The 15,601-nt window shown below is 59.1% G+C and overlaps 1 protein-coding gene across 17 annotated transcripts in view; it reads left to right on the top strand.

Annotated features, from left to right (window-relative positions):
* The window catches only part of NRXN2 (neurexin 2), a 102,846-nt gene that overhangs the window by 70,232 nt on the left and 17,013 nt on the right, over positions 1 to 15,601 (top strand). For 14 of the 17 annotated variants that reach the window (XM_036221135.1, XM_016157962.2, XM_016157953.2 and 11 more), the window contains 3 exons: positions 3,688 to 3,869; positions 8,524 to 8,695; positions 13,032 to 13,121. In XM_036221135.1, the coding sequence (XP_036077028.1) occupies positions 3,688 to 3,869; positions 8,524 to 8,695; positions 13,032 to 13,121 (444 nt within the window). The remainder of the gene's footprint in view (positions 1 to 3,687; positions 3,870 to 8,523; positions 8,696 to 13,031; positions 13,122 to 15,601) is intronic. The other 3 variants (XM_036221137.1, XM_016157892.2, XM_036221141.1) reach the window with 1 other exon arrangement.

The following is a 15,601-nucleotide window of genomic DNA, read 5'->3' as shown; positions in this document are numbered from 1 at the left end:
GCTTTTCTAGATCGTGTGGGACATTTTATCCTCCCATGGTTCTAGAGCTACCAGAAGATTTTTGTCATGGCTTCTGATGCTGCAGGGAGCTGGGCAGAGGGAGGGTCTGCCCTTGTAGTTTTAACCACAGGGGCCTTTCCCCGCGGGGTGTTTACGTGGGAGGCTTATGTTGTTTGGGTCTGGGTTAGCTAACTGTTATTGATGGTTGGTTGGTTCTTTCTAGAATGCAGGTGTGTGGAAACTGTATGGAAGATTCTTGGTCATTTGGAGTGTTTCACTGGATCAGTGAATTTCTGGGTCTAGGAGGCACTGGAGTGGACTGTATTGGGTGCCAGCCCTGGGCCTCTGGGTGGTGGGCCAGAGGCCTCTTCTTTTGGGCTTCATAGGTGTGTGACCACCCCTGAAATGTTATGCACAATGTGGCTCACCAGCGTTTTCCTGGGAAGGTCAAAACACTGGGTCTGGACCACCCTAGGGCAGCGGTCTGGGCCTTGGCTTAGGTCCCTCTCGACGCCACCTGAGCGCCTTCTGGAACCTTTCAGAGGTTACAGATGTGGAGCCGAGGCCTGTGCTCTATGTCTCTGTGCCCTCCCCCAGGAGTAGGGCGGCCAGGGCAGAGCACAGCTTCGCACCGCCCATGTGGGGCGGGGCCGACCCGGGAGGGACTTGGCGGAGCCCCGCCCCCTGCCCTCTGTGCTCCCCACCCATCCCTCGGCGCCCTCTGGCGGCCGCGCGGGGCTGGGGAGAGAAATGTCTCCTCAGGGTAATTACCGACGCCCCAGTCCAATAAACTATCCATCTTCCACCTCTGCGCCCAAGAAGTGTCTCTCCGCCCAAACCCCCCACAGGGTAATAAACGCCCTTAGGCTTTTACAGGCCCGCCCCGCGTAATAAACTGGCTGCAGTGTGAGAACAGCTGGATAATCAATCCCGGAGGAGGCCTGGCTGAGCAGGGCTCAGCCCGGGGACGGAGAGGCAGGGGCGGGCAGCCTGTGCGCACCGGGCCTTGAGGGCGGGGACGTGCGCTCCGTCCTGTCCCGTGCGAGCCAGGCCCTGCGCTCGCCGCCTGCACGGCCTGGCCTGTCTCCGTGCGCTTACCGCCATAATTCCCGGCTGCTTGGCATCTCCTCTCTCGGGGGGCCTGCTTCTCCACACTGGGTCTTTGTGTGCAGCTGGGTGCGTCGTCTCCTGTGCGCTGGTGTGGGGCTTGCGGGTGCGTCACTGGGGATGTGTGTGCCGTGGGGCGTGGGGCGCCGCTGCCGACGCCTCTGATCCCTGGGGCCTCGCTGCCCAATGGGCATCTCGCCTGCCTGCATCTCAGGCCCTCCCCGGGCTTGGGCAGGGCTCTCTGTAGGGCAATGTGCTGCTGTCTGGGTTCCTGGGTGGGAAAGTGAAGAGAAGGGGCCTCCTCTTCCTGAGACCTGGGAGGTTTGGGACAGGCCCCGGGTAGATGGCATTTACTTTGCTAGTCTGAGTGACCAAGAAATCCAATAGCCCCTTCTCTGTCTGACTGGGAGGCCCCGGAGCCCAGGGGGCGACGAGGCAGCAGCCTCTGGTCAGGGAGGCAGGGAGGGGGCTGCGTGGAGGAAGGTCAGCATCTTAGCTCCCCTGGCCCTCCCCACCCCCCAAATTTGGCCATGTAATTTGTGAGTGAGTGGAGGGGGAAGGGAGGACCCTGGATATTACAGTTGCCATGGAAACAGCCGATTTTTCAGAGTGCTGCAGTGTTGGGAGTGGAGAGACTGCTACCAGCTGAGGCCTACCCTGCTCCTGGCCTCAGGCCCCGCCCTTTCCAGGCGGGTGGCCCACCCCTAGTGGGGGTGTGCTCACTGCGAACCCCACCCCTATCCAACTTTCTACCCTAATCCTGATTCAGCCCTGGGCGCTGGGCTTTTTGGGGTCCCCAGGTAGGAAGACACCTGGGTCTGCATGGGGCAGAGCCCGGCTCCCTCTGTCTGCCAGAGGTGCTTTCACGCTGTGGCGAGATGTCGGATGTCAGTTATTAGACATCCAGGCGGCTCTTTCACCTTCATCCAGCCCCGGGGGGATCATCTCTCCGCTCTGGCCCTTCCTGGGGAGATGGGGGCATTGATGACAGGTGCTCTGGGGAATAGCTTCTGCTCCCCCTAAGCCCAGCTCCCAGCTGGCCTCGCTGCACTCGGGATCCAGGTGGCAACGTCCTTCTCTCCTCGGCTCCCTCCTGGGTCTGCAGACAGTGCTTCCTTCCAAGGCTCTCAGGAGTCCCCTCTTTTGGGGGCCTGGGAGCTTCGTGGGCTAGAGCCCCCACCCCTGACTACCTTGTCCGAACTACAGCGGTTCTCGTGAGCCCCTGAGGGGAGAGACCCCGAGGTGCTCCTCCTCTCCCCGCCAGCTCCCTGACCCCAGGTTTCCACCCCACCCCGAGCTGTCCCACCCTCGAGGCCCCACTTTTCTCCCGGCCTCCTCCAGGCTTTTGCCCTCAGGCCCCATCTGCCTCTCCCTTCCTCTCTGGATAAGTCCTCCCCTGAACCCTCTCCCCCAAAAAAGTGCTTTGAGAGGAGTCGTTATGGCTAATTATTCAATTAAGCATTTTATGAATCTCATCTCCCATTTACGTTCCAAAGAATGCAAGATTGTTCTCTTTCCTTCTCTGAAGGCCCCAGAATACTGGTCCTCTAGGCCTCCAAACAAGCCTCCCTTCCTGGAAACTGGGTGACCAGCCCTCCACCCCCACCCCAGCCATCGGTCTGCCCCCCCCCACCCCCCAGGGAGCCCAGTGAGCCGCAGGAGGGAACATGGAGACTAATGGGGTTTATTTTGGGGCTGAGATCGTTAGGGACCTCACACCCGCCCCCGGAAGCCGGATGGAGAAGAGGAGACAGAGGGGGAGAGAGGGTGGGGTGGGGGAGGGCAGGGAGAGGGAGCCTTCATCTCTGGCTCCCACTCTCCTGCTTTCTCTCACCTACACCTCTCTCTGTCCCTCTCTGTCCATCTGTCTCTGCCTTCTTCCTCCTCTGGCTGTCAATCTCCATCCCCACGCCCCCCATGTCTATCTGTTCTCTTCTGGGCAGGGCTATAGGATCCCCCTGTTTTAGGACCCAGGCAGCCTCCTAGCTGGGAGTGGAAGCAGGGAGTCCTGGGGAAATGGGGACTGTGATTTCCAGAGGCCTGGGAGGGGTGGGGGCAGGTGTTGGAGGGGTGCCAACCTGTGGTCTGAGTCAGAGCTGAACGCAGCCCCTGCTCCTCCTCCTCCCATCGCCCGGGGCTCCTTTTACCTTGGTCCCTGCTCAGCTGTGTCCCCGCAGACGTGTACACCTTGGATCTGTCACCTCTGCCAGCCCTGGGAGAAGTCCAGGTGGTCAGGCCTAGGGCCCCTGGATCCTGCTTGACCCCAGCAGTCCTCTTGGTCCCCCTGCAGCCTCTGGGCTCTACCTCTGTGTCACTCCCTCTGTTACCTCTCTGTCTGGCTGTAATTAAAACCAGAATTCCTGTTGAGGCAGCTACATCTGTCGGTGCGCACGTACAGGCTCTTACCTGGGCGCGCACCTGCCCATTCTTCCCCAGGAAGCAGGGCCTGGTGGCTGCTGTGGGCATCCCAGCTACAGCCCTGTACCCTAAACCTGGTGTCCCAGTGCTCTCGTCACAGCGCTGAGGACCTGCTGATCTTGACCTCCTGATGTCTTATCTCTTTCTCCCTTCTCTCTGCAGCCGGGACCACGTACATCTTTGGGAAGGGGGGAGCGCTCATCACCTACACGTGGCCCCCCAATGACCGGCCCAGCACAAGGATGGACCGCCTGGCCGTGGGCTTCAGCACGCACCAGCGGAGTGCCGTGCTGGTGCGGGTGGACAGCGCCTCCGGCCTCGGGGACTACCTGCAGCTGCACATCGTAAGGACCCCGGGCCCCGGCCCCAGACTCCCCAGTCTTCCGACCCCAAATCAGTCAGTTCCTTCATTGCCGAGGGATCCGTACCTCCGATCTTTCCCTGTGTGGAGCCCTGACAACCTCTGTTGCCCGATTCCTGGGGTTTCCTCTTGGCAGTTCTGATTCTGAGACCCGTTCTTCATGAGGCTCCCAGAGTCACCCTGCTGATATGAAGCTCCCCCATTCCCCGCTCCTTGAGACTGTCTGTGTCTTCTGACCTTTCCTAATGAAGCCAGGGGTCTCCCTGAGAGTGTTCCAGGCCAGTCATTCGTGTGGGTGGCTGCCTGGGCCGCTGCCTGCTCATTCCAGGACGGGCTAGGGCAGCCCGCTGTGCTCTGCACCTGTTCCCGCCCCCTCCTTAGGCCTCCCTGCCTCCAGGCAGCCCACCCCTGCTTCTTCACCTGGCCTTCAGACCCTGCCCCTGCCTCTTCCCTGCCCTTGATCTCTGTTTCCATGACCCCTGCCCTCCCAGCCACGCTCTGACCCTACAGCCTTTCTGGCTGTGCTGACTATTCTCTGACCTCTAGGCCCAGCCCCGCATCCCCAACCTGACCTCAGGTCCTGCCAGCTCTGCCTTGCTCCGCCCAGCTCCTCCCTGGGCCCGCTTGCTTCCTCAGCCTCTGTTCCTGCCCGGCGCCTTCCTCTGGGCCTCCTGCCATACCTGCGGCTCCTCTCCTCACAGTTTTTATCCTAAATCTAGTCTTCGGGCAGCCTCTTTTCTTTCTTGACCCTTTTCCCATTACTGGTCCTGTCCCACACCCTTCCCTATGGCCTCTGGCTTTGCTCCATTTCATTTCTGTTCTTAGCCTCTCCTCTGTCCCTCCCCCCATGGTTTTAACGCCTGGGCCTCTGACCTCAATCTCTGTTCCCACCTATACAGCCCTTTACAGCTGCCTCCTTTCCTGGCCTGCATCCTGCTGACCCTGGCCAGGGCCCCTGAGCTGGGAGAGTTGAGCAGGCTGGCCAGGCTCCATGTGCTGGAAAGTTCTGGGTGGGGGTCCCTGGGCTTTGAGGGGAGCAAGGAAGCCAGGGGAGAAGGCTGGTTTGGGCTCTGACCCTTCCCCATCTGATTGGGACTGTGGCTACAGGACCCTCCTTACATAACAGCTTTTTAGGGTACACCGTTCCCCCACCACCAGGGAGTGAAGGAAGGAGGTGTGAGGAGAGATGCCTTGTGGGCAGAGCAGAGCTGGAGTGTAAGGGCAGCGGAGAACGGGCGGGGACCAGGGAGGGCAGGCCGCAAAGCTGAGACGAGCCTGGGGAGAGGGCTCAGGAGTTCCGGGCCCGTGCGAGCAAGACGGACAGCGTCTCTTCTGCGGGACAGTGTGGCTGTAGACAGCACACGTCGCCGTGGGCCAGTGTGGGGCCGGGGCCATGGTGATGGTGTCAGGAGTGATGGGGTGACTGCGGGGGGCCATGGGGGGGGCGGGTAACGGGAGAGGCTGTGTCTCGCGGGCTCTGATCAGGTGAGTCACTTGATATTTGCGTTTCCCGGCAGAGCGGGCAGAGCGGCGTTTGCCGCTGTTTCAGTCTCCTGACCATGAGCGGCAAGTGGGACCGTGTTCCCGTGTCCCTCCCTGTGAGCGAGGGCTCCTGCTCTCGCTGCCCCGTCCTGAGAGGCCGCGCGTGGCTTTGGAACAGGGGGCCTGGGGTCGAGTCCCGGCTCCGCCGCTTCCGGCCTCCGTCTTCGCGAAGCCGCCCCGCCTCTCTAGGCCGGTTCCTCGGTTCCTCGTGTGCGTAGTGCATGATGGGAGGACAGGGGCATGCTGGGAGGTTTGAACGAGATGATGTGTATAACGCACGTACAGCACCGCCCGGCCCTTAGGAAGCGCTCGGTGCCGGCTGATACCCTCCCTGTGTTAGCTAATGGCGATCTGGGTGTCTCTGCGCCTGTTGGTTCAGGGGACAGGGTCCCCCCAGTGCTAAGGAGAGAGTTCGGGGGGATCGGGGTGCAGGGAGAAGAGGTCGCCGTCTTTCCCCTCCCAGCAGTTGCCCACAGGCCTCGCCTGGTGCTGCAGAGGGCAGGGAGGAGGGGGTGCCCGATTAGGGTGGGGGGCCCCGGAGGAAGGGTGGGAGCCATGAGAGCGGACAGCTGCCAGGGGAGAGTTGGCACCAGATGGGCTGCGGCCCCTTGGGGGCAGCCCCCGAGCCCCCTCCTCCCCTGGTGACACATCAGCTCCCACCACAGCGTCATTAGCAGCTCTCAGAGAGTGGGGAGGCGGCAGCAAAATAAGAGAAAAGCAATTTGACGTTTCTAATAAAGCGTCGCTCCACTTTGCCAAATTAATTTTGACTCCCATAATTATTTGCTGTAGGAGCGGCCGCGTTCTCCCCACCGCCGCCTAATGAGGTAATTGGGGAATTAGGAATTAATGACTTTAACAGAAGTGACAACTGACTTCACGTCGGGAACAGCTCTGGGGAGCTGCCTCTCCCCCGGAGTGCGCGGCTCTAAGCTCCGCTGCCTCCTAGGAAACCCAGGTGTCCTGTCTCCCAGCCGCCCCGGCTGGCCCTCTGCCCGCCCGGCTCCCCGGCTGCATCTGCTCCTTGACCGCCTTCACTGCCCAGCTGAGCCTCGTGGGGAGAAACCCTCAGAGGCGGCCAAGGGGCTGGCGCTATTCTGGGTGGTGCTATTACTAACAATAGTACCGAGGAGCGTCGCTGTTCCCCTCACGTGCGTGGGAGCAGATGATCTCTCTGGGATGTTGTCAGTTGTGGGTGGTAGATGGGTGGGGCTTGCTAGTACTTTTTCTTAGGTGAGCCCAGCCTCAGTTTCCCTGCTCTACTGCATCTGAGAAGGAGAGATGCCACAGCATGTGTGACCGACCCTGTTCGTGTGTGTGGGCGGACTCTCCCAGGTTCTAGTTGGGGGAGAACTGGACCCACAAATGGGGAAGGGCTAGGGCATCGGTTTCCAAGCAGGCCTCAGCTTTACGCCTGCCCCCTAACTCGAAACCCCAATCCCTGCCCCGTCTGTGAGCCACCCTGTCCCCACCCCCAGTGCCATTGGATGCAGGAGGGGGCAGCTGCATGGTTTCTCATGCTCAGGCCAGGTGGGAGCAGTCTTTCAGGAAGACCCCAGGAGTGCAGTGTGTTCTGTGACGATCTGGGTCCCTGTGACTGTGTGCAATTCGGGGGCCCGAGTGAGCCTGTGTCTGTCCCGTGTGGGAGGAGGCGTGGGGACACGGGGGGCTCAGTTCAGGAGTGCTACTGGGAAGGGCAGGGGAATGGAATGGGGGCTCTGGTTTAGAGCCTCGTGGGCCTTCCCCTGACTTCTTTAGACGTCTTTGGTTTCATGGGGCGGTTGGCCTCAGTAGCCTCTGATCTCACCTGCCCACACCCAGCGATTTGAGTCAGTGTCTCCCCAGACTAGCGGGTCAGGGGGAGAGAATGCTGGCTTTGGAGTCAGACCAACTAGGGTTAAAATCTGGAGTTTCTTTCATATGAGCTGTGAGATTTAGGGATGTTACTTAACCTCCCTGAGCCTCAGTTTCCTCCTCAATAAAATGGGGATGCTATAAGCTTTCTCAGAGGGTCGCCGTGGGGATGAAGAAAACCTGCTTGTACAGTACCTGAGGGGGCCTGGCATGTTTTAGGGGTGTCAGTGAAGTTCTCCTCCTCATTCTGGCACCACCAGTGTAACTTCCTGGCCTGGATCCTGGATGGCCTCTGCAGGGTTCCCTGTACAGGTCCCGTGTGGAGCCTGGGGCCTGGGTCCGAGAGTTTGTTCATACCGACTATTTCCCTTCTCTAGGCCTGTGTCACTGCCTGTCCCCTGCTGTCTCTTCCCAGCTGCCAGCCTCATGTTCTACCCTACACACCCATGCTCACCTTTCCTTACTGACCTCTTTCCACACCTGTCACCCTCTAAAACATGCAGCGCAGACCCTCCCCACCTCCTTCCCCACGCTCAGGCCTGAGCTACACGAGGCCAGATGAGCCGCCAGGGGAGGTGGGCTGATGCCCTGGCGTGGGAGCCCCCAAGGGACCTGCTCAGTGCTGAGCATGCAGTGGATGGGCGGCTGGGTTTGGTGGGGAGCACCCAGGGGGTGTGGGGAGCACCCTGGGCATGTTGGAGAGCACCCAGGGGATGGCGTGGAACACCCAGGGGGTGTTGGGGAGCATTTAGTTGGTGGGGAGCGCAGAGGTCAGGCCTTCCCCAGACAAGAGGCGGGCTTCTGTGGAATTCTTTGTTGGTTGTACCTTAAGGAGGCCTCTGCCCTCTGTGCTCCCACTGGTCCCCAGCGTGGTCCTGGTCATCCTGTCTGAGGCCTGGGCTCAGTGGCCCTTAAACAGAGTACGAACCCTATAAAAATTTGTGAATATTCTGAACGAACCGAAGGCAAGAGGCAAGTGCGGTTAGTGGAAGTGCTCCGGGTGCAGGCTTTGCACCCCACGTGGTTTGCCTGACCTCTCTGAGCCTCCGGTTACTCCCTTGCCTGCGTATGAGTGAGGGGTGAGCCCACCTGCCTCTTTGGGCAGATGAGAGGGTCCAATAAAGGCCCGAACGGGGGAGTGCTGTGGAGCTGGGCCGGTGGTGGTCACAGGTAGAATTCTAGAAGGAGTGAAGGATTGATTGCTCCTTCATGGTCGCTGACCTCGACCTTCCTGTCTTCAGGACCAGGGCACCGTGGGGGTGATCTTTAACGTGGGCACGGATGACATTACCATCGACGAGCCCAACGCCATCGTGAGCGACGGCAAATACCACGTGGTGCGCTTCACTCGAAGCGGTGGCAATGCCACCCTGCAGGTGGACAGCTGGCCAATCAACGAGAGGTACCCGGCAGGTAGGCAGTCTGGGTACACAGAGGTGTGGTGGGAGGGGCGGGGCGGGCAGGGCGGCCTCTGATAGGAGCACTGCCAGCACCTGGGGCGGGGCTAAGCGGAGAGGCTTCTGGCTGTGGGCGGGGCGAGTCTACGAGAAGGCGTGGCTTGGGGCGGGACCGAGTGGGAGCCTGGTCCTGGGAGTTTGATTGGGTAGGCAGGAGGAGGCAGAGCTAACCGGGGAAGGCTGCGAGGCCTGGGTCTAGTCTGGGGATGAGGGAGAAGAGAAGAGGAAGGGTAGAGGTAGGGAGAATCTGACTCGCTTGAGGAAAGGGTGAGTTCAGATTTAAGGGACAGGAGGGAACGGGGAGGTTGACACAGAAACCAAGTGGCAAAGAATCGGAAATAATCCAAAACATATCTTGCTTGGCAAGGAGTCAGGGCGGTCTCCAGGGGCAGGATAAGGAACGAACCAAGGTCTTTATAAAGAGCAAGTCAAAGTTCCATATTAGGGGAGCTAGATAAAGGAAGAGAAAGAACCACAGAGACCCAGAGAAAAGGAAACCCTGGCGTCTCAGGGAGTAAGGGACATGGTGAAAGGGAGAGAGAGACAAGTGACGAGAGCGGAAAGTGAGGTCAAGTGCATTCGACAAACCTTTATGGACAACCTACTAGGTGTCAGGTCCTGTGTCAGGCCCTGAGGACACAGAGGTAGGTGGGGCGCAGCCCCTGCTTGCAGGTGGCTTGCGGGTGGCTTGCAGGCTTGGTCGGGGGGAGGCAAGCACAGGAATGTAAATAGACCCAGTTCAACAGCTGTAGTGTCTGAGGACAAACCAAGGTCTGAGGAGGACAGGGGCGGCACAGGGATGAGGACTTGAAAGACATCAGGAGACAGAGACTGCCCGACACTGAGGGAGGCAGAGAAAGAACCTCAGAGAGAGAGGAAGCCAGAGGAGGAGCGATGGAGAGATACGGAGATCGTCGCTGAGGCAGAAGCAGAGACGGAGGCAGCTCCCAGAGCGGTGCAGGGAGATGTATGGAGACGGCGTCGTGTGGACCCCGCCAGCGAGAGAGCAGAGGTGGAGGAGAAGGGGGCCTCAGCGCGGGAGCTAAAGAGGGAGGGGACGTTGAGCCACCGCGGGGGAGAACCACAGAAACAGAGATGCACAGATACAGGCTGAGCGATGCTGCACAGTCAGCTACACGGGGGCCGGCCGAGAAGCAGAGAGAGCATCTGTGGCCTCAGGCGACAGCTGAGGTGGACGCAGAGAAGCTGCCCCTCGCTGACCACGAGGGGCGTGGGCAGAAGACAGTGAAAGGTGCAGGTGTGTAAACCTCATGGGCCCACTTATGCTGGAGAAGAGATGTCCGTGTAGGCTCACAACTCACAAGCCCGTGGGCTTGCACCTGAACATTCTCGGGCAGCCCCTGGACACAGAGAACCACATGGCCCACTAATAAATACAGAGGCCGATGGACACACAGGCTAACCCCAGGCACACGAGTGACTGCAAATATTCACATTGTCAGGCAGACACTAGGAGAGAAAAGCCCTGCAGAGGGACGGCAGCCTGCACCAAGGCCCTGGGCACGTGTGCGGTCACTCAGACACACAAACGCTCCTGCGTTACGTCTCACACATGCACAGACACTGACAGGTCTGTGTGACTGGCATCAGACTTCTCTCTCTCTCTCTCTCGCTCTCTCTCTCTCTCTCAGCCACACACACATCAGAGTAACCTTTGTAGCAGTGAGGACATCAGCCTGCTCTGGACAGGGCTGGACTATGGGGGCATGAAGGCCTCAGCACATCAAGCCCCAGCTTGGGTCCAGAGCCTCCCCTTGGAGCCCAGCAGGGCAGAGGCCAGGTTGGAGGAGTCACACCTGCTGTCCCCTGGCTGAGGGTGGGCAAGACTGCTGGGGACTCCCTCACCTGCAAAGTGGAGTAACCTGGTGGCTGCCTGCGTGCATGCTGAGAGCAGGTTCTCTGCACAAGCAGGGTATCACGTGAGCAGCACCAGCAGTGTGTGTGGGCTGAGAACCTAGGCCCCCAGCCGCTGAGGGAGCACAGAGACACAGCTCAGGGACCTGGAGTTAGCAGGACCTGGCTTTTAAACCTGGCTCTCCTACTGAGAAACCGCGTGGCCTTGGACAAGTCATCTAGCCTCTCCGCATCTCATTTTCCTCTTCTGAAAGGCGGAGATGATACTTATAATAATACTGTGAAAATTCCTGAGATAACCTAAGGAAAGCACTCGAATGGTGTGGCGTAGAGGAAGGGCTCAACAAACAGAGCTTTTAGAATGGTCACGTGCTCCAGTGAGGCAGGTGTGCATCCCTCCTTCCCTCTCAGGGCACACTCATGGACAAATACACAGGCACACGTGCACACACACACACACAGAAGTATCCCGGCACAGGTAGGCCCTTGAATGCCCCCTGCCTCTCTGCCTCTGCCTGTGTGCTCGCCCTCCCTCTTGTCCCCGCCCCCAGCTTCCTTCTGGCCATTCCGCCTCTCCTCCAGTGTCTTCCTCGGCCCCTCCCACCGCCATCCCCAGGGTGGGATGCTCTGTGCTACCCCAAACAGAACGCAGGACACTGCTGATCACTTGCCAGTCTCCCCCGCTTGGCTGGGGCTCCCAGTGGGCAAGGGCTAGGCCTTCATCTTTCCATCTCCAGCACCCAGAGCAGGCGTTCGAATGTTTGTTGAGTAACTAACTGAAATGTTTGTTGAGTGACTAACTGAAGGAGTACTCCAATTTTGACTTAAACACAAATGACGTGAATCTGTAGAGAAATCAGGGGCTCGTTGCCTCGTAAGCACAGAGGGAGGCATCACCATGCACACGTGGATGCGTGGTACACTCCTTCACAGGAGATGTACACAGGCAGTCCCAGGCCCAGGTATCGCTGGGCAGGTGAGTACAGCTGTGCAGCGGGAGATGAGAGGGAAAGTCCTCCCCCTCCCCCGCCCCGGCAGCGTGCATGTCACTGAACAGCATCTAAGTGGTTTCAAAGGGAAGAGTGGACGTACTCCCAAAGGGCATCATTTCCATTTCCACGGCTGCCGACCGGGAGCACCCACGGCTCATGGATGCGGGAGGAGCACACGGAACTCCCAGGCACACTGGCAGACCCCTGTCCGCAGACTCGTAGACACACACAAACACACGCAGACACACGCCCTCCTTCCCTGTCTCCAGGGCCTACAGAATGGTGAGTGGAGAAAGGAACAGGTGCATATCCAGATGACCGGCAGAGGATTGAGAAGAAGGTGGGCGTTAGGAATTGGGGGCGGGGTGGGGGAAGAGCCTGAAGGAGAAAGGCTTGTGAGCAAGAGGGCGTCAGCAGCAGGGCTGGGCCAGCGGCAGAAAGGAGAGGGGACCTGAGCAGATGAGTCTGAAGGTTTTGGACTAGAGCTGAGATGGGGGAGGAGAGCGAGGAGCCAGCCGGCAGCGGAGGGCTGGGGGTGGCTGTAGGGAGGGGACCCTGGGTGGGCAAAGGGGGCAGAAGAAGAGGCGAGACGGTGCTGGGGGGAGAAGGGAGGAGGGCGCGTGGGGCTGCTGGGGGGTGCTCCAGCTGCCGCACCAGGTACCACCTGTGAGGTCACCTGTAGTGGTGCTGGCAGGCAGGGGCCCCTGGCCAGGGTGAGACAGTGACGCGCCCGCAGCCAAAGCAGTGGGGGGAAGGGGTGGGCGGTGGGGCAGGGGAGAAGCCGGTGGTGGGCTTGGGGGGTGCGGGGTAGAATGAGGGGTGAGGGGAGAGCTGGGAACCGAGCATGGAGGGTAAAGGGAGCTGAGACAGCTTGGAGAAGTGGTTTAAACCTCACTGTTAAATGCGTGTGCCGGGCCACCCCCTAAATGCCTCATAAACCCCCGCTTAACCCGTCCCTCCCACTTCTAAACCACCCTCTAAACACAGTAACCGGCCGGCAGCTGCGGCCTCCCAGCCCCCCGAACTTAAACCTGCTAAACGCCCCTCCCTGCGCCCGCTGCCCCATTCTGGGTTGGGGAAGGAAGCCGGGCTAACAGCTTGAGCACAGATAAACCTGTCTAACCTCTGACCTCGGACCTTCCAGCTGCCCTTTCTTTCTTTCATTCCCCTTTCCTTTTCTTCTATGTCCCTCTCTTTTTCTTTGGGTCGCTCCTGCCCCCCAGGGTGGGGCTGGCCCTGGATGGGAGCCTAGGGAGGGATGGGAGGACAAGGGACCAGTTTCTTCTCCCACCTTGGGTCGACCTTCCCCCTTTCCGTTGGATGTTGCTGCGTACTCTGAGTCTCCTGAGAAATGCATAGTTGCTTTTCTAACTCCTTTGGACTTCGCTGCCTGAGAAACCTACTGTCTTTCTAAACTTTTCCAAGGAAACTTTGATAACGAGCGCCTGGCGATTGCTAGACAGAGAATCCCCTACCGGCTTGGTCGAGTAGTAGATGAGTGGCTGCTCGACAAAGGTAATTAACCAGAATTAATTAATTAATTAATTAATTAACTTTAAAAACACTATCTTAAAGGTGCAGAGCTCTCTCTTTCCCCATCCGTGCCTTCCCCATCGCCCGCCCCCTAGTGAAGGGATGATTGTCCCGCCAGGCTGGCCCCCCGGCCCCCCCGTCTCTGTAGTCAGGGAGCTGTGTCAGGACAGGGGTCCTCCTCTTCTTCGAAACCTAGGATGAGACCAGGAAAATCTATGAGCTTCCTGAACGGGTCCCAGAATGCAGGCTGGAATGCAGGCTGGGAGGAGGGGTCAGCCCAGAGGTTTTGCACAGGGCCCGCTGAGGCTCCAGTGCATGAGAAGCAGGGAGGCCCTGGGAGGCGGGAGGCGCTGGGTCTAGAACCCGAAGGAGGGTAGGAAGGCTTTGCCAGGGTCATCCGAGGAGAAAAGGAGAGTGGGGGAAACAGCCCCCAAAGAGAGTGGCAATGGGGCTCCTCTCTCTGGAATGGGCCCACCATGGCCCAGAAGGCCCCTCAGAACTAGTGGAGACTGGGGTGGGGTCGGCGGGGGGGGCTAGGCAAAAGGGGAAGAAGTGGCCGACTCACGAGGGTTTCAGTGCCTCCTGAGCCGAGGAGGAAGGCAGAGCAGGCCTGCTAAGGGGCTGCGTGTAGTGAGGTGCTCCTGGGTGTGAGGGAGAAGGCCACTTGTCACCAAGGGAAGTTGGGGCCAAGGGCAAAGCCATCCCATTCCCTTTGGAGAGGGGGCGAGCTCTGTACCTCTAAGGCTAAACTCTAGGGGGGACGTAGAACTGTTAAACCTCCACCTAATCAGCTGATAACTGTGCTTTTAAATGTCCATTGGGGCCTTCCCCAACTAAAACCCCCAAATGTCACTTCCAGCCCCCACACAGCCAGCGGGGACTAAACATGCTGATAACCAGATGTGATAAATCTGTAACAGGACAAAAAGTTAAAGGGACTGTAACCGACATCGCTAAAACCTGCAGCCCCCAGCCACACTGGGTTGCTCTCTCCAGCGGGGTGAACTTTAACCCTTTGAGGAGTTCATGGCGGGTGGGGCCGCAGGGGCCAAGTTCGTTAACCTACATAGCTTTGTCTCCATTATCCACCTCCCTCTCCCGGAATCAGAGAGGCCAAGGGAGCAGCTTGGGCTGAGGCTGGGACAACTTGTGACCCCAGGGGTAGGGAGAGCAGGACAGGCCCTGGCGGGGGGTACGGGGGTGGGGTGGGGAGCAGGACTTGTGGTCCAGATGGGGGAGGAGCTTGGGTAGGTGACTTGGAGCCCCAGCTGCAGGGTCACACCTTCTCGTTAGGCCTTAATTTCCTCTTCTAGGAAGTGCAGGAGTAGGTTAAATATTCCAGTATTTCCTCGACTGTGGAAAGAGGGACTAACTACTGGGCGGCCTCGGTCGAGGCTTCGGGTCCCTCCTGGGGAGGACAGTGACAGTGATCCCCGCCCAGCCTACCTCACGAGGGGCGCTGCGAGGGGGGGTGTGGAAGCAGCGGGAAAGTGCTGGAGAACGAGATCTGGGCGTCCTCGGAGGGATTATTTCACTGTCAGCACCCGGGATATGGTAGGTGCTCGTAGTGACTGAACGCATGAGTTTTCCAGTTCCAAAATACGTCTTGTGAAGTGTAAGTCCCACGAGATGCTTCACAAGAAAGAGACTTGTGGAACGAGCTGGGGAAATGCTGAACCCCTTTTCTCCCTCTTGGAGATACACGGGGACATTGGTTTGATAAAGGCTCTGAGAAGTCCCATGAGAAAGAGACCTGTGGTTTAGCTGTGAAAATGTTTGCTTCCCAACCTCGTTTGATGGCTGCGAACCTTCTCCCCTTCGTTTTTCTCATCATTCTTGCGCCTGGGAGTGAACGTGGACATGGTGGTCCTCCAGGGCTTCCCTGGGTCCCACGTCTGGCTCCCGCTCACTGGTTCTCAGCTCCCGTGGGCTCCGGCTCCCCTATTGTAAGATGGGGATGTTGCTCCAGGGCTGAGCGAGGCGCTAGACAGCAGGAGGGTGCTCGAGGGGGGTGGGGCAGCTGAGCAGAGGGGCTGAGCAGACTCATCTATGGCCGGCCATCGGCCAGAGAACGGCAGAGGGGTGGGTGTCCCAGGGGACCCCTGCTTCCCAAAAGAGTGTGGGTTTCACAAGTTGGACTATCCTCAGCCCAGGTTCTGGGGGCGGGGCTCACAGGCACCTAACTCTAAACCAGATCTTTAACGAGGCACTAACCAGAGGCTAACAAGGGCTAAGCCAGGTCTTAAACCCCCCAGCGCCAGCAGCTAAAGGTCCCGGGGGAGCAGGGGGCCAAGTAGTAGTTCCTCTGTCCCCCTTCCTCCCCAAAATAAGCAACACCAAAACCAAAGTTAAATCTAAACTTAAACATAATAAATATCTTTTCTAAAAACCAAACCAAAGCAACAAACTCAGAGGGTTAAACCGACCCCCAGATTCATTAAAACCAAACCAAACGGTGGAAC

Source organism: Rousettus aegyptiacus, unplaced genomic scaffold (assembly GCF_014176215.1).
Source record: "Rousettus aegyptiacus isolate mRouAeg1 unplaced genomic scaffold, mRouAeg1.p scaffold_m13_p_5, whole genome shotgun sequence".
NCBI classification, from domain to species: domain Eukaryota; kingdom Metazoa; phylum Chordata; class Mammalia; order Chiroptera; family Pteropodidae; genus Rousettus; species Rousettus aegyptiacus.
Note: the sequence above shows the minus strand (reverse complement) of the source record. Positions and strands in the feature narration are given on the sequence as shown.